The sequence below is a fragment of the Carassius gibelio genome, chromosome B2 (genome assembly GCF_023724105.1).
Source record: "Carassius gibelio isolate Cgi1373 ecotype wild population from Czech Republic chromosome B2, carGib1.2-hapl.c, whole genome shotgun sequence".
Classification (NCBI taxonomy): Eukaryota; Metazoa; Chordata; class Actinopteri; order Cypriniformes; family Cyprinidae; genus Carassius; species Carassius gibelio.
Window position 1 is genome coordinate 31640911 of NC_068397.1, and position 23687 is coordinate 31664597.

The window sequence follows — 23687 nt, forward strand, 5'->3', positions numbered from 1 at the left end:
TTCGGGTGTTTGTCTAAAGTGCTTAAATGTTACTTGTTTCAGAGAACATTTAAGAGTTAAGTTCTCGTGATTTTTGCAACATGGTTTAATGGGATATATATGGAAGCTGTTTCCGACATAATAATAAAAAAGGTAATTGTGACTTTTAATCTAATAAATCTGACTTTTTTCAGAATTGTGAGAGATAAAACTTGCTATTCTGAGAAATAAACTCACAGTTTGAAAGTCAGAATTGTGAAAGAAAAGGCAGAATTGCGAGAAAAAGGCAGAATTATGTAAAAAAAAGTCAGAATTGCAAGAGAGAAGAAGAAATTGCAAGAAAAAGTCTGAATTACAAGATAAACTCTGAATTTTGTCAAAAAAAAAAGTGAAAAATTTGTGAAAAAGTCTAGGGAAAAAAAGTCAGAATTGTGAGAAATAGAGTCAGAATTTTGTCTAAAAAAGTTAGAATTGCAGGGGGAAAAAAGTCAGAATTTTGACTAAAAAAAGTCAGAATTGCGAGAGAGAAAGGCCAGAATTACAAAAAAAGTCTGAATTGCGAGAAAAGTCAGAATTTTAAGAAAAAAGTCAGAATTGTGAGGAAAAAGTCATAATTGCGAGAGAAAAAAAGTCATAATTGCAAGAAAAAAAAAGTCATAATTGCGAGAGAAAAAAAGTCATAATTGCGAGAGAAAAAAAGTCAGAATTGCGAGAGAAAAAAAGTCAGAATTGCGAGAGAAACAAAGTCAGAATTGCGAGAGAAAAAAAGTCAGAATTGCGAGAGAAAAAAAGTCAGAATTGCGAGGGAAAAAAAGTCATAATTGCGAGAGAAAAAAAGTCATAATTGCGAGAGAAACAAAGTCATAATTGTGAGAAAAAGAGTCAGAATTTTGTCTAAAAAAGTCAGAATTGCGAGAGAGAAAGGCCAGAATTACAAAAAAAGTCTGAATTGCGAGAAAAGTCAGAATTTTAAGAAAAAAGTCAGAATTGTGAGGAAAAAGTCATAATTGCGAGAGAAAAAAAGTCATAATTGCGAGAAAAAAAAAGTCATAATTGCGAGAGAAAAAAAGTCATAATTGCGAGAGAAAAAAAGTAATAATTGCGAAAGAAAAAAAGTCATAATTGCGAGAGAAAAAAAGTCAGAATTGCGAGGGAAAAAAAGTCATAATTGCGAGAGAAAAAAAGTCAGAATTGCGAGGAAAAAAAAGTCATAATTGCGAGAGAAAAAAAGTCATAATTGCGAGAGAAACAAAGTCATAATTGTGAGAAAAAGAGTCAGAATTTTGTCTAAAAAAGTCAGAATTGCGAGAGAGAAAGGCCAGAATTACAAAAAAAGTCTGAATTGCGAGAAAAGTCAGAATTTTAAGAAAAAAGTCAGAATTGTGAGGAAAAAGTCATAATTGCGAGAGAAAAAAAGTCATAATTGCGAGAAAAAAAAAGTCAGAATTGCGAGGGAAAAAAAGTCATAATTGCGAGGGAAAAAAAGTCATAATTGCGAGAGAAAAAAAGTCATAATTGCGAGAGAAACAAAGTCATAATTGTGAGAAAAAGAGTCAGAATTTTGTCTAAAAAAGTCAGAATTGCGAGAGAGAAAGGCCAGAATTACAAAAAAAGTCTGAATTGCGAGAAAAGTCAGAATTTTAAGAAAAAAGTCAGAATTGTGAGGAAAAAGTCATAATTGCGAGAGAAAAAAAGTCATAATTGCGAGAAAAAAAAAGTCATAATTGCGAGAGAAAAAAAGTCATAATTGCGAGAGAAAAAAAGTAATAATTGCGAAAGAAAAAAAGTCATAATTGCGAGAGAAAAAAAGTCAGAATTGCGAGAGAAACAAAGTCAGAATTGCGAGAGAAAAAAAGTCAGAATTGCGAGAGAAAAAAAGTCAGAATTGCGAGAGAAACAAAGTCAGAATTGCGAGAGAAAAAAAGTCAGAATTGCGAGAGAAAAAAAGTCAGAATTGCGAGGGAAAAAAAGTCATAATTGCGAGAGAAAAAAAGTCATAATTGCGAGAGAAAAAAAGTCATAATTGCGAGAGAAACAAAGTCATAATTGTGAGAAAAAGAGTCAGAATTTTGTCTAAAAAAGTCAGAATTGCGAGAGAGAAAGGCCAGAATTACAAAAAAAGTCAGAATTACAAAAAAAAAAAGTCAGAATTACGAGGAAAAAGTCAGAAAATTGCGAGAGAGGAAAAAAAAAATTGTGAGAAAAAACAAGAATTTTGTCAAAAAAAAAACTTCAGTATTGCGAGACAAACAGTCATAAATTGCGAGAGAATATTGTGCTGTACCTGATCATGTGTAATGTTAATTTCATCAGAGAAATTCCCTTGGATTCACATTCAGAGATGCAGAAAGCGCTGTATGAGTTTTTATACAGCTTTATTTGTGTCTCATAAGCTGAAGCACCACCAGAGGGAGACACACATGCTCAACATCATATCTACAGCTATTCATCGAGCACAAACTTCTATTCAAAGTGATTGCAGTTAACAAATCAGCTTTTCTCTTAATGTCCGTTGCTCACTGTTATTTAATGAGTTTTTGTGATGTTGCTAGAGTCTTTGCATGACATTAATGGTTTCGCATTCACTCTGAATTCTCCAGCACTGCTAGTTAATGCACAGGTTAGTGAGTTACTAGTATTAGTTACTAGTATTAGTTAAGGGATAAACACACATTACAGCTCCAATTGCTGCATCATTAATGAGCATTACAAAGAAACTCAAGAGAGATAGTGGAGAATCTGCGGTTTGATGTGTGTCTGTGCTCATTAAGACCGACTGTAACGAGGGAAGAGAGTGTGTTTGTAATCCGAGCTTGAGTTTGACATTCCACAGGGTTAACACTAGTTAAATATAACCCACATCACCAGCCGAGCCAACACACGCCTCCATCTCCACATCACACCCAGGAGATATCACTGACCCGCTTCTGGACTTCATCAGACACTCAGGAGAGGATCACATCTCCCTGATTCAAACTGAGAGAGAGAGAGAGAGAGAGGGAGAGAGAGACACAGAGACACACACAGAGAGAGAGAGAGGGAGGGGGGGGAGAGAGAGAGAGAGAGAGAGAGAGAGAGAGAGAGAGACACACAGAGAGAGAGGGAGATAGAGGGGGGCATTTTTTTTTTTTTTTTTTTTTTTGCAGTGTACCGATAGAGACATAATTACAGTTTACATTAAAACCAATAAAAGTACCATTATAACCAGTAAAAGTATTGCTATTTTTTTTACAGTGTCTATTGTTTTAGGCGTTTTTTTTTTTCGCTATGCGCACATATTTGAACACAATTTCAAACTGAGAGAGAGAGAGAGAGAGAGGGAGAGAGAGACACAGAGACACACACAGAGAGAGAGAGAGGGAGGGGGGGGAGAGAGAGAGAGAGAGAGAGAGAGAGAGAGAGAGAGACACACAGAGAGAGAGGGAGATAGAGGGGGGCATTTTTTTTTTTTTTTTTTTTTTGCAGTGTACCGATAGAGACATAATTACAGTTTACATTAAAACCAATAAAAGTACCATTATAACCAGTAAAAGTATTGCTATTTTTTTTACAGTGTCTATTGTTTTAGGCGTTTTTTTTTTCGCTATGCGCACATATTTGAACACAATTATAGTAGCTTTAATCGTGTTCATGTTATAAAGTTTAATCTCAATATTACCCAAATATCATTTGAATTGTGTGCAAACGTAGTCAATGTTTCCGTGGTAGTATAATGTCTAATATATTGATATAAACTGTATATTATTGTATAGTTTCGATGTATGATGTGTTTCCCGCTGGAGGCAGCTGTGGCGCATGCGCAGTGCAAGGGGAGGGAGGTAAACAAGATGGCGGCAGCCTTGAAGCAGCAGCAGCTGTGACGAACAGATGCGAGAAAATAAACGAATGAAGAGCAGAACACGAGAAGAAACGCGAGTCTCTGAGTCTTTGAGTCGTGCTGATGATTACAGCCTCAGGTCAGTGAGTTTGTCGAGTTTATTCCCCGTCACAGATGACTGTTAGCCGCCGCTAACGTCAATGTTAACCGCCGCAGATCAAACACGCTCGCTACCGTCGACACAAACAGTCTTTTAGCGCACAAACTCACTCACACACTCATCAAAACACTCTTATTAAGCTCCTGACGGTGTGTGAGGGTTTGTGTGGAGCTGTGGGCTTCGATCGATTATCCGCATTACATGATCAGATGATCAGATCGATCGACAAACATCTCGCTTTCCTTATTTTACCTCAGATTTTCACCGCATGAGTCCGGATTGTGTGTTTATCTGTCTCTGCTGTCATATTATCACACAATAAACACATTACTGAGGTAAACTCTGCTGTTTTAGGATTAGCTTGCTCATTTACCACAATGTTTACTCGCCACTTCAGCCGATACTGTGGTAAAAGAACACATTATAGCACATCTAACTGATGTGATGAGTGACCTGAGCATTAACACATCATCTGAAGCTGAATAAATCATCTCTCCATTGATGTGTGGTTTGTGAGGATAGATCAATATTAGTCTGAGATACAACTATTAGAAAATCTGGAATCTGAGGGAGCAAAAAAATCTAAATATTGAGAAAATCCTCTTTAAAGTTGTTCAAATGAAGTTCTCAGAATGTATATTACTAATCAAAAATGAAGTTTTGATTTATTTACATTAGGACATTTACTAAATATCTTCATGGAACATGAAACTTAATATCCTAACGATTTTTGGCATAAAAGATTAATAATCAATCATTCTGACCCAGTGTATTGGTGTCTATTTCTCCAAATATACAATAGCAGAGTTACATTTGTGACAATATAAACAGATTTGCTCTATACTATAAATATGAGTATCGCGTGTATGAGAATAAAATTGTGTGTACTCTATATTTAACTTGAAGTATGTCACTGGGACAAATATTTGTAGAGGTGCTCCGATCACGATCGGCCGATCGTTATGCGCATCTCGTCAGTAAAGCCGGTTTTCTAATCAGCGGTTAATTCCATCAGGTGCGTGATTTCACATAGAGCAGCTGTTACTATACAGAGCCGTTGTTAACTGAGAAGATGCGCAAATCACGTTAATTTTCAGCGTTTATTGGCCCATCTTCTCAGTTAACAACGGCTCTGTGTAGTAACAGCTGCTCTATGTGAAATCACGCACCTGATGGAATTAACCGCTGATTAGAAAACCGGCTTTACTGACGAGATGCGCATTAACGATCGGCCGATCGTGATCGGAGCACCCCTAAATATTTGTTACATTTTCTATTGATTTCTTCGCTGTAAGACACACAAAATCACCAAAACGTCTTCTGATTGAGAGACAGCGGGACTATAGACGTGAGAAAGAGAAGTGAAAGATCCCACAGCGTTATATATATGAGGTGATAATAACAAAGCCTGTTGTGCTGCTTCATAATCAGCTCTTTGACTGATCGTGTCTTGTTTCTCTTAGGTGGATCTCGGTCGAGTGTTTCCGGTAAAGCTGAAGTCAGATCAGTAATCTTCACCAAGAGAGCGTTCGGGTGTTTCTGGGACGGATGCGAGGTGTGGAGATCTGCAGAGATGTGCAGTGATCCCAGCGTTTCACTGATCGTTCGGATCTGTTGCTTTCACTGAGCGATGCTGCTTCTGCCGTTTAACAGACGTTTATCCGTTGACTGATCTTCCCAATCTCTACTGCTTCGGAATACGAATCTTCCCGTCGGGCGTTTGAATCGTCGGAGGGCGAGCGAGAGGAAGATGAGTGTGGGTGGAGAGCTCCAGCATCTGGAGTACCTGACAGAGAACGAGCTGATGGGGATGGACACCTTCATCCACCGCATCGACTCCACCGAGGTCATCTACCAGCCCCGACGCAAGCGTGCCAAGCTGATCGGGAAGTACCTGATGGGAGATCTGCTCGGGGAAGGCTCCTACGGGAAGGTCAAGGAGATGCTGGACTCGGAGACTCTGTGTCGCAGAGCCGTTAAGATCCTGAAGAAGAAGAAACTCCGCAGGATTCCCAACGGAGAGGCCAATGTGAAGAAGTAAGAGCTGCTGGCTTCCTTTACCTTTGAGTTTGAACACCAACATGAGTCAAAATCAACTCGATTTCTATTTAGAATAATAGATCAAGATTTATAAAACATGGATATTTTTATTTATAAAATTATTTTGATACATTTTTTTAAAATAATTAATTAATCTTTATTTATAAAATATTTTATTCAATATATTTATGGTTCATATTTTTTTATACAATTATTTTATGTTTAAAATGTAAATTTTAAATTTAATATTAAAAAATAAAATATTTATAAAATATTTTATGTAATATATTTAATTGGTTATTAATATGGTTAATGTTTATTTTTTTATTTATAAAAATATTTTTTGTTTTTTTTATTATTTATAAAATAAATATTAAAAATGAAATCTTTGTTTATAAAATATTTATTATAGTATGGTAAAAAAAAATTATGATTTTTTTAAATGAAATGTTTAAATATTTTTATGTATTAAAATCTATTTTTATTTAATATAATTATTTATAAAAAATATTTATATTAAAATTTTACTTTTAAAAAAGTTATTTAATTTGAGAAATTAATAGTTTCAGGAGACATATTTTAACAAGATCTTAAAAAATTACTTGTTTTTTTTGTTGTTTTTTTTACAAATTATTATTTTAATATTCTTTTTTGTATTTAATTATACAACAATTTTAATATTATATTTTACACTTTATTTAAATAATATGCAATAAATGTTATTTATATTGAAGTTCATAATCTTGCGTTTCCTCTTCTGCTGGTTAATGTTATCCTCATTCAGTGACTGTAACGCAGTGTTTCTCCACAGATAACCCGTTGTTTTGTTCTTCTCTTTCTGAACGATCTGTTTAAATCATAAACATTACATCACGTGATGGAAGTGCAATGGCTTGTGGATGTTCACTTCAGAAACGTTTCTTGACACTCGTCTTGTTCTGCACTGTGTAATGTAATCTCCATCTCCTCTTTTTGCCGTTTAATCACACGAGCAGTTAAATTAATTAAAATAATGTGTAGTGAAGCCACAGGCCTCAGCTTTAAATAGAGGAGACACGAGAGCGTTTAGAGCGGCTTCTCAACCCTGCTGAGCCACGACACGTGTGTTTGGTCTGGGTTTAAACTCTGTGAGAAGAACCGGCTCTGAGCCAAGACCAGTGACACACTACATAGACAGCACCCTTATAAGACAGCACCCTCACTCCAGAGAAACACACACACACACACACACACACACACCACAAGGTGAATCAGGGATTACGTGTCTATTTTACACAGCTGCTGAAATTACACTTAATGAAGTTTTTATAATAATTAAGTTACAATAACAGTTTGCACTATGAACATTTAATTAGTGGCTGTGATAAAAACATTAAAGAACAGTATAAGAAGAGTGTTATATATTGAGCAGAAAGAGTTGATTCTTGTGTCTGATTAATGAGTTTATGGTCACAGATGATGTTTTCTGAGATTAATGAGATGATTATAGTCGTTATAATCTGAGACAGGATTACATGAGACAGGATTGTGGAGTTTATTTTGTGCTATAACTAGTATTAAAGTTCACCTGTTGTCTCATGTAACCTGCATTTATTGTTTAAATACTGCGAAACTACGAACACAATCTGAAATCTGAGCATGGTTTCATATTAAAAGTGCCAAAGCACAAAGTTTATTGATCTTCAGTGTTCTGTGCTTTAACTGAAAACAGGCTCGACTGATCCATTTCCTGGGATTTAAGAGTCCTTCCCTGAAAATAAGAGTCGATTCAAATCAAGATATCATCTGAATCAAAATGAATATTGTCATTAATCACTATTTCCCCAGATTATTGTTTGATATCAGGCTCTGCACACGAGTATGAGACACGAGCAGGACTTACACATCATTCCTGCATAAGACTTGAGCATGTTTCATTAATGTGTTCACTAGATGAGCCACGATTATAACGATTAACCTCAAGCCGGATCGATTCAAATATGTGACGATTCACATGTATATATCACATATATTTGGCACAAAATAGATGACCGACAAGTTACTGAATGACACATTAATTTGTCTGGCATCTTCTTTTGTAATTCATACGGATAAGAAACAAAATAAAGGTAAGCGATAAGACGTTTTATTTTTGGATAAACTATTTTATTCACAAAATAATCTCCCTTAAAATAGTTTATAAGGTTATGATAATCAAAACAGTCCTGAACTAGATCAAGCTTGATCTTTGCAAACCATCACTTTAATGAAATAATGTTTCCATCCACATCGCTGTAATCAGGTGCGTAATCACCGCTCTCAGTCGTTATTGAGAGGAAAGCGTCAATTATTACATTTAATCAGTGAATTAGAATAAGACATTTGGGCTCTTACCAAACAAATGAGATCATTATTAATAAAATGAATCTTTGCAGTGCAGAGGAAACACAGAAGCTGCGTCTGAAGAGGCTTTTACACACAAGACATGAAAGCATTTAACCTGCACTTACACCTGCATTAATAATGTTTGGATATATTAAACCTAAAACACAGGCCATCGGTGTGTGTGTGTGTGTGTGTGTGTGTGTGTGTGTGTGTGTGTGTGAGAGCGTGCCAGGGCCTCAGCAGGAGCACAGGAAACAGGAAGTGAGAAGGCAGCAGTGTTTGGATGCCTAGTGAGGCTGTAGTGTGCTCGGTGTGAGATGAGACGCCGCTCGGTTGATCTCGTTGTCTTCTCCTGATTGTAAGACATCGCTGGGTTTGAATGTTTTTGAAGAAGGGAATCCCAGTAGGGCTGGGCGATATGGAGCAAAAAATATATCTCGATATATTTTGCTATATCTCGATATACGATATATATCTCGATATCTTTACAGGAAAAATAACCCCCAAAAAACTACTGCAAAAACAAATATGGCAAATATTACATGTTAAGGGGCCTATGAAACATTTTATTTTTTTCTTCACCATATGTTTTATTGTTACCTAATTCTGTGTTTTAGCATGTGCAATTATTTAAATGCATAAAAACAACTTAATTAGTTAAAAACAATTCTTAAAATAGCCTTATGTGAAATGTTTTTTTCCCTTCAGAAATTCTGTGTATTTACATTTTTCTGATTATCAAATGAAGGCATAAAACATTCATTTAATTTATCTTTTAATTATTTAAAATGAAGCAAACTTTTTTTTTGGTAAACAAAGGGGATTTACTATTAAAAATAAAACATGGGAGAAATGTTGTGTGATTATTCCTTATAAAATTATGTTAGTTTCATTTTAATAGTAGTAGTAGTGGGCTATCTACATTCTGCTGTACAATAGTAATAGATTTCTGTCAAATACTTTTATTTTGACGGGTTCACCTTTACAGTTCTGTGTATGTGATACCACAGTCTATGATGTGATATGAGCTAGTCTTACTCAAATCAAACGGTCAGATGCTCATGAAGTGACTCTCAGTGCAGTTCTGGAGATGTTCCTCATGTGTTCACGTCTTTATTTAGAGAGAGGAAAGACAATGAAATCAGCGCGAGCGTTATGCGAGCTTCCGTGTTTAATGAATGAAGACGCGCTTCTGCTCCATTCGTTGACACAGACACGCAAAACATGCAGGATTCATATTTAAATAGACTTTTCCGGGTTAATATTTGCAGATATTAGTCCATTTCGCGATTTGATGTAAGTGCATGACCGACTTTTGATTAATTCATTTAAAATTTGACCAATTCCGTGACATTCCGCGTTAAACTGTAAATTCCAGTTTTATGACTGGATTGCGCGATTCCCTCCGCGTTTCATTGGGCCCTACAGTAGACATCTGCCTGCCGTTCGCCCTACGCCTTAAAACTGAAGTATCTCCATATAATTTTTTTTTTTTGACTAGTTCTCTACACGCGAGGTGAGAGGGGACAAAAGCAAGGAGGCGGGGGGGCGAGCACAGCACAGGGAAGGCAAACAAGCAAAGTGGCGGAATCAGAATATAAACAATATATCGATATATACGATATGTCAAAATCCATATCGTGTTTAAAAAATATCTCGATATATTTTAAATATCGAGATATCGCCCACCCCTAAATCCCAGAACGATGAATAAACCCTGTCCCGCAGCACACGTGTGTGTGTGTGTGTGTGTGTGTGTGAGCGTGCCAGGGCCTCAGCGGGAGCACAGGAAACAGGAAGTGAGAAGGCAGCAGTGTTTGGATGCCTAGTGAGGCTGTAGTGTGCTCGGTGTGAGATGAGACGCCGCTCGGTTGATCTCGTTGTCTTCTCCTGATTGTAAGACATCGCTGGGTTTGAATGTTTTTGAAGAAGGGAATCCCAGAACGATGAATAAACCCTGTCCCGCAGCACACGTGTGTGTGTGTGTGTGTGTGTGTGTGTGTGTGTGTGTGTGTGTGTGTGTATTCAGCCTGCTGCTATTTCAGTCGTGTGGAAACATGGTTACTCTCAGGATCACTACACACTCACACACACACACACACACACACACACGTTTCTTTGAGTAAGTTGATGCTTTATCTGATTGTTTACTCTACAGATGTTTGTGTCTCTCTCTCCCCAAACCTGAACCTGTCTGAAACAGCAGCTGGTTTAGTGTTAACCAGTGATTCACTCACACGTGAGCAGATGGGAGGTGTGTGTGTGTGTGTGTTTAATAGACGTGTGTGTCTTCTGTTGTTCTGCAGGGAGATTCAGCTGCTGAGACGACTACAGCACAAAAACATCATCCAGCTGGTGGATGTGCTGTACAACGATGAGAAGCAGAAGATATATCCTTTCCACCGGAGTGTGTGTGTGTGTGTGTGTGTGTGTGTGTGTGTGTGTGTGTGTGCTGCGTCAGCTCTGCTTCACACTCTCTGTCTTAAAGCAGTATCTCTCCCAGAAATGAGTGTGTGCTGTGAATGTGCTGGAGTGTGTTAACCCCTTAACCGCTGCTGCACGTATATGGTGATGGAGTATTGTGTCTGTGGGATGCAGGAGATGTTGGACAGCGTTCCAGAGAAGAGATTTCCAGTGTTTCAAGCTCACGGGTGAGACACACACACACACACACACACAAGATTTAAAAACTAAGCTGAATTGAATCTAGCAAAACAGTCTTAATATTCAGAGTTTGAGCACGTTACAGTAAAATGCATCTGTGAGTGTTTCTGCTGAGCATCTCTGCTCTGTTTCATATCTGACTCAATTCTAATCAATTCTCATTTTTCTGAAACATGTCTCTCTCTGTCGTTCTTCTCTCAGGTACTTCTGCCAGCTTCTGGATGGTCTTGAATACTTGCACAGCCAGGGAATCGTACACAAAGATATTAAACCAGGGAACTTGCTGCTGACCACAGACGGGGCGCTGAAGATCTCTGACCTGGGAGTAGCAGAGGTGAGACGGTGTGTTATAGTCTGATACACAGAGGAAAGACCACCTCTCAGACTGAGCACAGATCTGCCACTGATGCAGATTGCAGGTATAAAGGGTTAAAGCAGGTCGGATCAGCTCCTGCACTGACTCGGTGTTGCTCTCTGACCCCCAGGCGCTCCACCCGTTTGCGGAGGACGACACGTGTCGGACGAGTCAGGGGTCACCAGCGTTCCAGCCTCCAGAGATCGCCAACGGCCTGGACACGTTTTCAGGGTTCAAGGTGGACATCTGGTCTGCTGGGGTCACACTGTGAGTTCCTCCAGACCCCGACATCATTTATGTCCAGATCCAAGTCCAGGTTAATTATATTGGAGTGTAAATTAGACCAAAACTTCCTAATCAATTCAGAATTAACTAAAAGAAAGAGATGTATTAATGTTTTAATCCTCAAGAGCTGGAAATTTATTGCACAGATTTAATCATATATTTATTCCTGGCTGTGACTTTGATTGGTGGGATTTTCTGCACAGCATCATGGGTAATGTAGTTTTCCCACCATGAATTCTGCTGCTAAACGCATTTTACAAAATAAGCTGAAATGGAGTGAACAGATGGGTTCAACACATCCGTCACATTAACACTTTATTAATAATGGATTTCCCAGTGGAGAAAATGACCAGGGTTTGTACTTCCACGAGTCCTTGCTCTCTGAGATCATCTGATCCGTGTCTCCTCACAGATACAACATCACCACGAGTCTGTACCCGTTCGAGGGGGACAACATCTATAAGCTATTCGAGAACATTGGGAAGGGGGACTACACGGTTCCTGAGGAGTGCGGCCCGCAGCTGTCTGACCTGCTGAGAGGTGAGCCACCAAACCTCCTCCGATTCATCCGTGTAGAGCGTCTCTCAGAGAGATGATGATGAACGCTGGGTCTAATGAAGACACTGCACCGTCTCGAAGATCTAAATATATACACATCTCCATCTATTTCACTGTCAGGAGTAAGAGAGCGCTGCTAAACAGACAGAGCACAGTAGAAGAGGAGCGTGATGACTCTGCTGGAGGGGAATATTGGTTTCTTAGTTCGTGACCCCTTGAATGAAAATAATTGAATATGGTATATTTTATACATAGTAGAATGTTTTAATGTCAGTATATTACGAAGATTAAATGTGTCCTGAGTTCAAGATCTAGATTTTTTTTTTCTTTTTGTAATAAACCTCTCTGTTGTGCTCAAGCAGCAGTGTTTCAAGCTCAGATGTTTGACCTCTAGGTGGCGCTGTGACTGTAATGTTCAGCACTGATGCTGGAGCAGTCTGTGTTTGAGAGCTTCATCAGAGCGAACCCTCATGAGTGAACTCACTCACTCACACACACACACACACACACACTCACACACACACTCGTGTTTGTTTTTGTGTAAAGTGTGTTCATCCCATAGGTGTAATGGTTTTTATTCTGTAGAAACTGTAAATTCTATGGCCCTTCACCAACCCTACACCTAACCCTAACCCTCACAGGAAACTTTGTGCATTTTTACTTTCTCAAAAAAACTCATTCTGTATGATTTATAAGTGTTTTGAAAAATGGGGACATAGGTTATGTGCTCATAAGTCACGCTCTCCTTGTAATACCTGTGTCATACCCATGACATTATACAGAGTTGTGTCCTGATATGTCACAAAAACATGCCCACACACACACACACACACACACACACACACAGAGCGGTCGCACGTGCTCATCTCCTAACACAATGTTCTGTTTCAGTGTTACATAGAGCTTTAACAGTTTATTGTGTTACAGTGTATCATAATAACAACTGAAACTATTTATTGTGCAGTTCAGACTGCTTCAAGACATATTTAAACATCAAGCTCAAATGTGAGACAGAAACCCAGAATCTCTTACATTTGAGCTTTCAGGTTTATAAATTATTACTAAATAAAAAATACTTTAAAATATAGTCTGGGGCATGCATGTGTGTATAATATTGTGTGTATTTGAGGTAATCTGAAAAGCATTTTTCGTGGCTTTGTTAAAGTCTGGTGAGGTCAGTCAGTCGTGATGTGAGTGTTTCCTCCTGGAGCATGACATCTGTCTGATTTAAAGCTCTCGGACTGATCCTGATGTCTGTGCATGTGTCTACGCTTCCTTCATCTGAGCTGTTTTTATCCGCAGGGATGCTGGAATATGATCCTGTCAAGAGGTTTTCAATACAGCGCATCAGACAACACAAGTGAGTGCATCAGTGCAGAAGTATCAAGGACCGATCGAACGCAGTGCTTGTGTATTTTATTTTAACCGTTTTAAATTTCCAATAATGGACCGTTTTTGTAAACTGTAATAACCCTGATTGGTCTCACGGGTCACTTCCTCTTCCTGTTTAGCTGGGTGCGTAAGAAACACCCCCCCACGGAGCCTCCGGTGCCCATCCCCCCCAGCGCAGAGACGCGTGACCCCTGGAGGAGCCTGACGGTGATGCCGTACCTGGAGGATCTGCACGGTTACACTGAGGACGAGGACGAGCTCTTCGACGGAGAGGATGACATCATATACACTCAGGACTTCACTGTGCCAGGTGAGGGGGCGGGGCTTAGTGAGCACACTGACTCCGCCCACAGATGACTTTCTGCACTTCGTTAGTATTGAACTGTTTGACCTGCTCTGATTAGTGTCACTCTCTGTGTGTGTGTGTGTGTGTGTGTAAAGGTGGATCTTAGTTTATTATTTGTGGAGTGTCCTGTCAGTTTCTCTGGTTCCACACAGTTGTTCACTGCTGCTGTTGTGTTGTCTGTGTGTTGGACACTAATGTTAACTAACGCTCCTGTGTGTGTGTGTGTGTGTGTGTGTGTGTGAACAGGGCAGGTCCCGGAGGATGAGGAGGATGAGGAAGAAGAGCGTGCTCCGGAGCGCACCTGTGCCGTGGCCAAACCGGTGTGTGTGAACGGGACGGAGTCGGCTGCACTGAAGCCTAAATCCGAGCGGCGCTCCAGCTCTTCCTCCAATCCCTCCAGGAAGGGCCTCTCCGCCGCCAGCAAGATCCGCAAGCTTCCCACCTGCAAGCAGCAATGACCCGCTGCACACCTGCTCCTCTGTACAGGTGACTCATCACGGGGTCACTCCACAGGAGGTCACTCAGATAGATTAGAACGATTCTGAAAGAGTCTCTTCTGCTCAAGGCTGTGTTTATTTGATCAAAAATACAGTAAAAAAGGGGGGGGTTCCTCTCATGCTGATGAGATGCCACAGTGAATGTGATGACTCAGTCTCTCTCTCTCTCTCTCTGATAGAGCAGGTGACTCAGTCTCTCTCTCTCTCTCTCTCTCTCTCTCTCTCTCTCTGATAGAGCAGGTGACTCAGTCTCTCTCTCTCTCTCTCTCTCTCTCTGATAGAGCAGGTGACTCAGTCTCTCTCTCTCTCTCTCTCTCTCTCTGATAGAGCAGGTGACTCAGTCTCTCTCTCTCTCTCTCTCTCTCTCTGATAGAGCAGGTGACTCAGACTCTTCTCTCTCTCTGCGTGTCTATATTTATCTCGTTCTTCTTCAGCTCTGCTCGATTGCATGCAGTTGGATGTAAACCTGTTTGCACTTTCCTCTCACTTGTGGACGTGGAAATTGCAAATGCAAAGGCATTAAAAGGCATAGTGTAACGAGAATGGCATGTAATTAATACAAAGCAGATCACGCTGATGTTTACGTCTGAAAGAGAGGGCACATGATTGGTTCAGATTTCACCAAAAATACATTCATATTTTAACACCGTTATGATTTTCTCTCTCTATCTCTCTCTCTCTCTCTATTTTCTGCAGGTTTATGTCATTTCCCAGCAGTCAGTTTCTAGCGCTGTTTTCGACGCACACTTCTGCAGTGATGATGAACTCAAACACACAGTGCCAGGACTGACTTTACTTGAGAATGCTGTAAAAGAGTGGAGACGTTTCCCACAATCCTCCTCTGCTGCTGAGGATCATCCATTCGGTTGTCGGACCGGACCGACCTTACGTTTCATTTTAAACCCTAGTCTTTTAATTTTCCTGCTGTTAAAGATGCAGATGGTTTGGTGTAAAGGAAGTATGCTGCAGGTGATGATGATGATGATCAAACTGAACTGCATGCTGTGATGTGGACGGAGAGCTGCTCGCCGCAGGACTTTGGGTTCATTTCCCCTTTTGGTTTGTTTTTCCCGATAAATATTTTTTAAATATTATTTATATAAAACACATCCCAACTGAAGCTGAGCTTGTGGTCTTTATTTGCATGCCTTTTGTTGGAAATTGGTTTTAATTTCGAATTATTTCAAAGTTCTGACTGTTTTTCGATTGCAGATTCTGAATTGAAATCTTGGAATTCAGAGGTTTTTTTCCCCCTCAAGATTTTAGAGTTATGACTCTGTGTAGGAGTTTCCACTTTCTTCTCCAAACTTAAAAAAATATATCAGAATTGTGAGAGTAGAAAGTCACAAATATCTGCAAACATTGTGTTTTAATAATTATGAAAAGATGCAATGCATTACAATGTACATTATCAATACCTTTATGTTGTTTTATACGTAAAGGCCTCGAGTCAAATGTTCCTGAGATTCTGTCATTTTCTCACCATCGTGTGGTTTCGGACTCAAAGGATTTACCTAAAAGTTATATTTGTAACAACTCCTCCTCCTCCTCCTCCTCATCAACCAAGTCTCTGCATCTCTCACACACAACATCTCCTTGACAGCAACCAATCTGGCTTCAGAAGTGGACATTCAGCTGAGACGGCCTTGCTCTCAGTTGTTGAAGCTCTAAGACTGGCAAGAGCTGAATCCAAATCTTCAGTACTTATCCTGCTTGATCTGTCCGCTGCTTTTGACACGGTTAACCACCAGATCCTCCTATCAACGCTACTGGCAAAGGGCATCTCAGGAACCACACTTCAATGGTTTGAGTCTTACTTATCAGATAGGTCCTTCAAAGTATCTTGGAGAGGTGAGGTGTCCAAGTCTCATCATCTAACTACTGGGGTGCCTCAGGGCTCAGTTCTTGGACCACTTCTCTTCTCTGTCTACATGGCATCATTAGGTTCTGTCATTCAGAAACATGGCTTTTCATACCACTGCTATGCTGATGACACTCAACTCTACCTCTCATTCCATCCTGATGATCCGACGGTAGCTATTCGCATCTCAGCTTGTCTAACAGACATTTCTTCCTGGATGATGGACCATCACCTTCAACTCAACCTTGCCAAGACAGAACTGCTTGTGATTCCAGCAAACCCATCGTTCCATCACAATTTCACCATCATGTTAGACACATCAACCATAACTCCTTCAAAAACAGCTAGAAGCCTTGGAGTTATGATTGATGATGAGCTGACTTTCTCAGACCACATTGCTAAAACTGTCCGGTCCTGCAGATTTGATTTATTCAACATCAAGAAGATCAAGCCCTTTCTTTGGGAACATGCTGCACAACTCTTTGTTCAAGCTCTTGTTCTGTCCAGGCTGGACTATTGCAATGCTCTCTTGACAGGTCTTCCAGCCAGTTATATCAAACCTTTACAATTATCCAGAACGCGGCAGCAAGATTAATTTTTAATGAGCCAAAAAGAATACACGTCACACCTCTGTTTATCAATTTGCTCTGGCTTCCAATAGCTGCTCGCATAATATCTAAGGCATTGATGTTTGCCTACAAAACTACCACTGGCTCTGCACCCATTTACCTAAATTTGTTACTTCAGACTTATGTGCCTCTAGAAGCTTGTGTTCTGCAAGTGAACGTCGCTCGATTGTTCATCCCAAAGAAGCACAAAGTCACTTTTACAGACTTTTAAATTAAATGTTCCTTCTGGTGGAATGACCTCCCCAACTCAATCCATCTTAAAGAATCGGCTTAAAACACATCTCCTCCATCTTTATTTGACCCTCTAACTTTAACACTCACTATTCTATTCTTTTTTCTTTTCATTTATTATACAATTATAAAAAAAACTCTAACACTAGCTTGTTCTATTCTTTTGGTTTTCTTTTTATTGTATTATTTAAAAGCCTTGCTATGTGTACTGTGTTTAAACTAAGACTTGTTATAGCAGTTATATATAATTTTTCTTTTGTTGTTTTTGATTGCTTCTGTTGTCCTCATTAGTAAGTCGCTTTGGATAAAAGCATCTGCTAAATGAATGTAGCACTTGTAAAGTCCCTTTCACAGAAAAAGAGAAGTGAATAATGGTCAGTCTGAAGAAAAACCTCCATCTCTGCTCTCACTCAATTCATGACCGTGTTTGAAAGTGAAGTGACATACAGCCAAGTGTGGTGACCCATACTCAGGATTCGTGCTCTGCATTTGACCCATCCAAAGTGCACACACACACACACACACACACACACACACACCTGGAGCAGTGTGCATCATTTATGCGGCGTCTCCCGGGGAGCAGCTGGGGTTCAGTGTCTTGCTCAAGAGCACCTCTGAGACTCGAACCCACAACCCTAGGGTTAGGAGTCAAACACTAGGCCATGACTTCCCAAGCCTTGAAGCCTTGTGTAACTGCTGCTTCACTCGTATCTGTTCCATTACGTGGAATCGTTTATTCCTGGCTTTATTCATATATTCAGCTGTTATACCTGCTGCTCTGGTGTCTCAATGCAGTAAACCGCAGGACGCTGTGGTCCTCTGACAAAATTATTATTTAGAATTGTTTTGTTGTAAGCAAATATTAGGGTCTGAAATCTGAGAATCAAACCACATTTTGGGGTTTCCTACATATTACAGTTCAGGTTGTTGTATTACTTTTTTGTCACAATTACGGCACAATTACGATTTTCTTCCTCAGAATTACAAGCTTAGGTCTCACAATCCTGACTTTATATCTCGAAATTATTATTCTTTCTTTTTTTTTTTGAGTTTGTCTTGCAATTTATATTAACTGGAATCATTTATTTCAGTTATTAATATGTAGAACCATCAAACTGTTTTATTTGTTCTGAAATCTGTTTTTGATCCACCGAATCTAATCCTCGTCTGTATCTGAGCCGAGCTCAGTCCCAGGTGATGAATCCGATGAAGATCTGCTCTGTGGATCCGTGATCTTCTGCTGATGTTCTTCAGCGCACGTCTAGCTCTGGGTGAGTGTGTGTGTGTGTGTGTGTGTGTGTTTCATCACAGAACCGCTCTCAGATCAAGAGTTCTGCTTCAAACCAGAATCACTTTTTGCTTCACAGGATAAAACGGTCAATTATTTTGTGACTATTAATCACATTTACCCCCAAACTATCATTATTGTAATCCATACAGATGAATATAGACACCTAATTTTAGTTATTAGCATTTTTTTATATATACATTTATGATCAAAATGTAAGTAATATTTTGTGCTTAATTGTCATTACGGTAATAGAAATGGTTTTTAAAATCGGCTTTCATTATTATTTTGTGTTATTGGTGAAATCAAACACTTCCTGAGAGACTGACTCAACAGGAAGTGAGGTCATGGGTTTGTTGATGGACGATTGGAAGCTCTTCAGTATTTTTGGAGCTGCAGGAAACTCACTGCGTTCCTCTTCTGCTGCTGTTTCAAACCAATCATTCAGAGAAATCTAGAAATACAGCGAGAGGAAAAGGCCAGATTGTCCAGAATCAGCAGCTTTGTCTCTGGCGTGTGACCTTTGACCCCTCACACGTCTGTTTCCACGGTAACAAGCCCAGTTCAGTACCTAGACTGTATATAACTCTTTTATTTTTAAACTATGCAACAGGCTTCTATCAGTTTGTTTTTGGAGGTTAAAGTAATGCTTCACCCTGAGACTTCAACACATCAGTTTTGTTTCCAAACAATTCCAGATTTCAGTCATGATTGTGTAAAAGCAATCATTTATTTTAACATACATGTATATGTCTCATTCGCCTTGATAATAGCTGACAATTTAAATCAGTCAACTTGATTGTTTTCTTTTTTTTCAATGAACATGATTTTTTTTTGCATTAAACCAACAAAATTACCTCTATTGCAAAGGAATTATACTTTAAAAATGATACTTCAGATTGATCTAGATGTACATATACAATCACCAACACTACCCTGCATTCCTGATGCTAAACATGATCTGAATAAAGGTATGAAACTGAGATATTGATCGCTGATCATCTTTACATTGATGTTTTAATTACACTGATTCATGATGTTCAGGACTCATAAAATAGAGCTTTTAAAACCCTCATCAATGTTAAATCTCAAGCTTCACTGTCACTGAAGTGTTCTAGAGGGGTTTAATTAGAAATGTTCAGTGCTGATTGTAATTGAGTCTTGGCTGGAATGTGATTGAAGCACCAAACGTCTGCAGATTGTTTCAGTGGAAGTTAGTTTGAATGCAGATGTTTCTATGTTTAGTCCCTTGGTGAAATGAAGTTAATAGGTTTTCTAGCGTAGGATGGATATGTTCACACTGTTTAAACTCTTACATTTACTCTGAAGTGTGTAATGTCTTTCACCAAACAGATTTAGTGAAATGATGACTGTTTCCTGATGGTCAGCACACCAGGGTTTAAACTTGACTCTGTATTTTATTGAGTTAGTTACAACACACCTCACTCTTTACTTGTGTGTATTTATTGCTAATGTTCACTTAGACGTCATGCTTGCTTGTATTCATCAGGTTTCTTATTCTACCGAAGTAGAGTTTTGGAGTTTTTGCTGTTCTTCTGCTGTTCTCACTCAGAACTGAATGACCCACAAACATTCAAAGTCTTTTAAATTCATAGTAATGCTTTCTTCATTCTGGATTCCACAAAGAAAGTGTCTAGTGCCGAAGGGGGGGGGGGGGGTGTTTGTTCATTATAATGGCCGAGATCTAGATCTGTGTCACTGTTGCTATCGAGTTCTTGTTCTTTACATGATGAAGACATTAGTTTCCCAGCACCCTGTTTGTGGAAAATGAGTTACTGACATCCAAAAAACAGATCTGAATTAAAAAAAAGTCAGTTTTCCAACAGGTGGCGCTGTACCATTTCTGTTTTGGCGTTAAAATAGTTGTTACATGGGTATGTATGTGTTGATTTATTTAGTTATTTGCCTGCCCTCTAGGGTGATTACCTTTTTGCCTTTGTTTAATTGTGCAGATTCCTTACAGCTAGGGAGCGATATAGTGTGCTTAAAAGAAGCCGAGTTTTCACCTTCCAGAACCAGAACTGGAGCGGCGTCCTGACACGGAGCTGCGCTCTTTGTTGTGTTTACGTTTTGTTTTCCCTGACTATATTTCTCCCATACTTTGTTTATAATATGTAATCTTAATAATTCCCCTAACTCACTGAGCCTATGTGTCATCCCTCTTTTATGTTATGGCAGCGCTGTAACAATAGAATTGTGCAGAGAATAATAACCGCTGAAATTACTTTTGCGCCTGACGTTATTGTATGCATTTCTAGTTTTCCTTTAAGACGCAAAATGTATAGTTTTACTAACATTTGTGCTCATCAAATTACTAGCATTTGTGCCATTATTTAACACCCCCAAAAAACAGGTCTTAAACTATTTTGCGCTTGAAATGGCTGAAGTTTGTTGCTAGGAGGAGGCACCGCAGAGATGAGAGAGTGCATGGTAGAAGGCAGAGAATTGTTTTTTTCCCAGACGTAATTTGGAATGCAGAAGATCATTAATAACATTATTTTCCAAGTCATGTTGTTTTTAATTTGCTTCAGGAAATAAAAGACGAATTGGAACCCTCAGCTAGGAGTCACGCAATACCATCCCTATCAAAACCTCTTGCGACTTCTAACATTTTTTTGCCTCCGGTTCTTTTAAATGTAGCCTACTATGGCTTCTTTATTTCTTTATTCTTTATTCGCAACTGCTCTAATTTGTGCTGCACTTGGTGTATTGTCTTGGTAGATATGTAACTGAGATGTTGCGTCGGTGTTATTTAATTTGCACCTTGTTAGTAAATCACCCGCAGAAGTTGCCACACCCATCAGGACTCTTTTGGAACTGCGCTCTCTCACTAATTTGCTCTGCTTGGTAAAACTGGCCATTATTCTTCTAGATCTGGTGAGGTGCGGTTTACAGTCACGACACACTCTTGACTCCCTCTTTGAGTCCTCAGGTCGGAGTAGAGCCGATCGTCCAGTGTGGACGCCAGTTTGTCTGACGGACTGATCTCAGTGTGTATGTAATGGATGTAGTCCGAGTCCTGATCTGGATCAGTGGGATTCGAGCTGAGTGTGTTTGTATGTAAATGCAAATGAGAACTAAATGTAGCCACTGGTCCACCACGGTCCATCTGTGAATGTTTATGTGAATCTGCGGGATCAGCATTTGTTCCCAAGTCCTCCGGTATCCCACAGTCCCTGGCACTGGTGTCCTGCGTTTGCAATGAAAAGAGATGTGGGCTTGTGTTGTTGCTGCTGTTGTTTGCGTTTTCCTCCCGGTCTGGACCAGAACTTCTTGTTTCTGAGAGCGGATCAGCATCCTCCAGCTCTGGATTGGATTTTTCCGGCTCGGGCGATTCCATACTCGCTGCTCCCTCGCTGACCTCCTCGTCCGCGGCGCTAGCGATGCGAGGCAAGGTGCTGTGGTAGCGTGTGTCTAAGGGGAAGTTGGCGCTGTCGCCTCGGCGGAGTGGATAGCAGCGCTGACGCTCTAGAGATGGTGATAATCGAGTGGCACCGGGGTCGCTGTACTGTTTGCTGCGCTGCCACTGCTTCCTGAGATGGATTCTGGAGCGATGTCGGTGACGCAAGGAGGGTGAGCCCTGTTGGTCAAACTGGGGATCATGGCGTAGGAATTCATTAAACAGTGCCTCTGTCTTCTCATCAATGCTGTAGTCTCTGCGGCGGAAACACGGCCTGTGTTTGGTCGCAGGTTGAGGTTCTCCCGTAACGGGAGTCTCTGTCTCCAAACTTAGGCTGCTCTCCGATACCTCGTCTTCCAGCTCTTCCTTAAAAACCTGTGCCTCAAAACTCTCACAGACCGTGCCCTTACGCCCAAAATTGGTGAAAAAGCGACGACGCTCTGTTGCGGTCTTTCCGGAGCTACTTCCAAACAATCTGAACTCCTCTGGAGCCTTGCAAGGAGCCTCGATTGAGGCGTATCCGCTGTCCATCTGCAGAAGCTTCCGGTTGTTTGCCTCTCCGTCGCTTCCTCTCTCAGAGTCTACGCTGTCGTGTCCAATTCTCCTTTGCTCGGCTTCCCTGACCACGTCATCATATGGAAGCTCTCCGTCCCCGTCTATATCATCATCGATGTCTTGTGACTGATAGCCAGGGACGCCCGCTCTCGATGCTCCCGCTGAGCAAGCGCTGTCAGCATCGCTGCGAGTGGAGTCCCTGTCGTTGCTGCTCAGGTCGGAGGAGGCGTACTGCTCCAGTGATGCTCTCAGGCTCCAGATGTCTCGGTACAGGCTGTGCTGCTCTAGTCTCTCCTGATGCCTCACTGGTCCAAACTCTTCAGCACCGCCTCCTGATGCTTCTGCCATCATCTCCTGTCCATCCTCTTCACCATCCTCCACTTCCGGAGGTCCATGGGTTGAGGGGAATGTTGGAGTCATGTCTTTCACTGCATCTGAGTTGACTCTGAGCTCCATTACTGCTTCTACCTCTAACCTAAAGGTAAACAAGACTGTTATGTTATGGTAAGATGCTTTATTTCATTCTAGTAGAGATCATGGGACAAACAGATTAAAGGGATAGTCATTAATTATTCACCCTCATGTTGTTCCAAATCCGTAATATCGTCGTTCATCTTTGAAACACAAATTAAGATATTTCCGAGAGAAATCTGACCCTCCAGACAGAAAGGGCACTACCACGGTCAAGGCACAGAAATGTAGTAAGGACATTGGTAAAATAGTCCATGTGACATCAGCATTTCTGGGAACATTTCAGTTATGTTTCTGTCTATGGAGGGTCAGAAAGCTCTCGGATTTCATAAAAAAATATCTAAGTTTGTGTTCCGAAGTTGAATGAAGGTCTACTGGGTTCAGAACGACATGAGGGTGAGTAATTAATAAATTAATAAACATTCTAGATTGTACCTGAACAATGTATCATGTTAACAGAATCTTTATAGAATTTAGCAATGATTTTCATTTGCCCAAGATTTGTGTCCATGCAGATACTAAAACAATTTAGATGCATCGAGGCTTCTTTAGGAATTGAACTGTGGATCCTGAAATTGAATGGTAAGGTGCATGAAGTTCCCTTAATTCGGAGATGTTCAGTTCTGATCTTGGAGGGCCACTGACCGGCTCAGATTATGCTTAACCTTAAGAATACACACCTGAAGCAATTAATCAATGTTTTCAGGAGTAAAAGAAATGTTCAGGAAAGTGTGTATGGCCATGTTGGAGCTAAACTAGGAACATGCTTTCTAG

General features: G+C 40.0%; 2 protein-coding genes across 4 annotated transcripts in view; one reads left to right on the forward strand and one right to left on the reverse strand.

The window, feature by feature from the left end:
* The first annotated feature begins 3758 nt into the window (after window positions 1–3758).
* On the forward strand, window positions 3759–15577 carry LOC127951412 (serine/threonine-protein kinase STK11). The gene is made up of 11 exons (XM_052549296.1): window positions 3759–3935; window positions 5420–5993; window positions 10667–10750; window positions 10922–11011; window positions 11226–11358; window positions 11510–11646; window positions 12077–12204; window positions 13525–13582; window positions 13734–13924; window positions 14207–14446; window positions 15154–15577. The coding sequence occupies exons 2-10, from the start codon at window positions 5707–5709 to the stop codon at window positions 14416–14418; spliced, it is 1320 nt and encodes a 439-aa protein (XP_052405256.1). The 5' UTR covers window positions 3759–3935; window positions 5420–5706; the 3' UTR covers window positions 14419–14446; window positions 15154–15577.
* Window positions 15578–18759: 3182 nt separating this feature from the next.
* LOC127951406 (voltage-dependent calcium channel beta subunit-associated regulatory protein) overlaps window positions 18760–23687 on the reverse strand; it is a 29520-nt gene continuing 24592 nt past the window's right edge. For all 3 annotated transcript variants that reach the window (XM_052549282.1, XM_052549281.1, XM_052549283.1), the window contains one exon: window positions 18760–22917. In XM_052549282.1, the coding sequence (XP_052405242.1) occupies window positions 21348–22917 (1570 nt within the window). In that variant the 3' untranslated portion in view covers window positions 18760–21347. The remainder of the gene's footprint in view (window positions 22918–23687) is intronic.

What these genes read in the sequence shown, in the direction of transcription:
- LOC127951412 (XM_052549296.1), top strand. Translation starts at nt 5,707, where the DNA reads ATGAGTGTGGGTGGAGAGCTCCAGCATCTGGAGTACCTGACAGAGAAC. An exon ending in TGGTCTGCTGGGGTCACACT is followed by an intron (nt 11,647 to 12,076) that starts GTGAGTTCCTCC and finishes GTCTCCTCACAG; the next exon opens with ATACAACATCACCACGAGTC. An exon ending in GCTGTCTGACCTGCTGAGAG is followed by an intron (nt 12,205 to 13,524) that starts GTGAGCCACCAA and finishes TTTTATCCGCAG; the next exon opens with GGATGCTGGAATATGATCCT.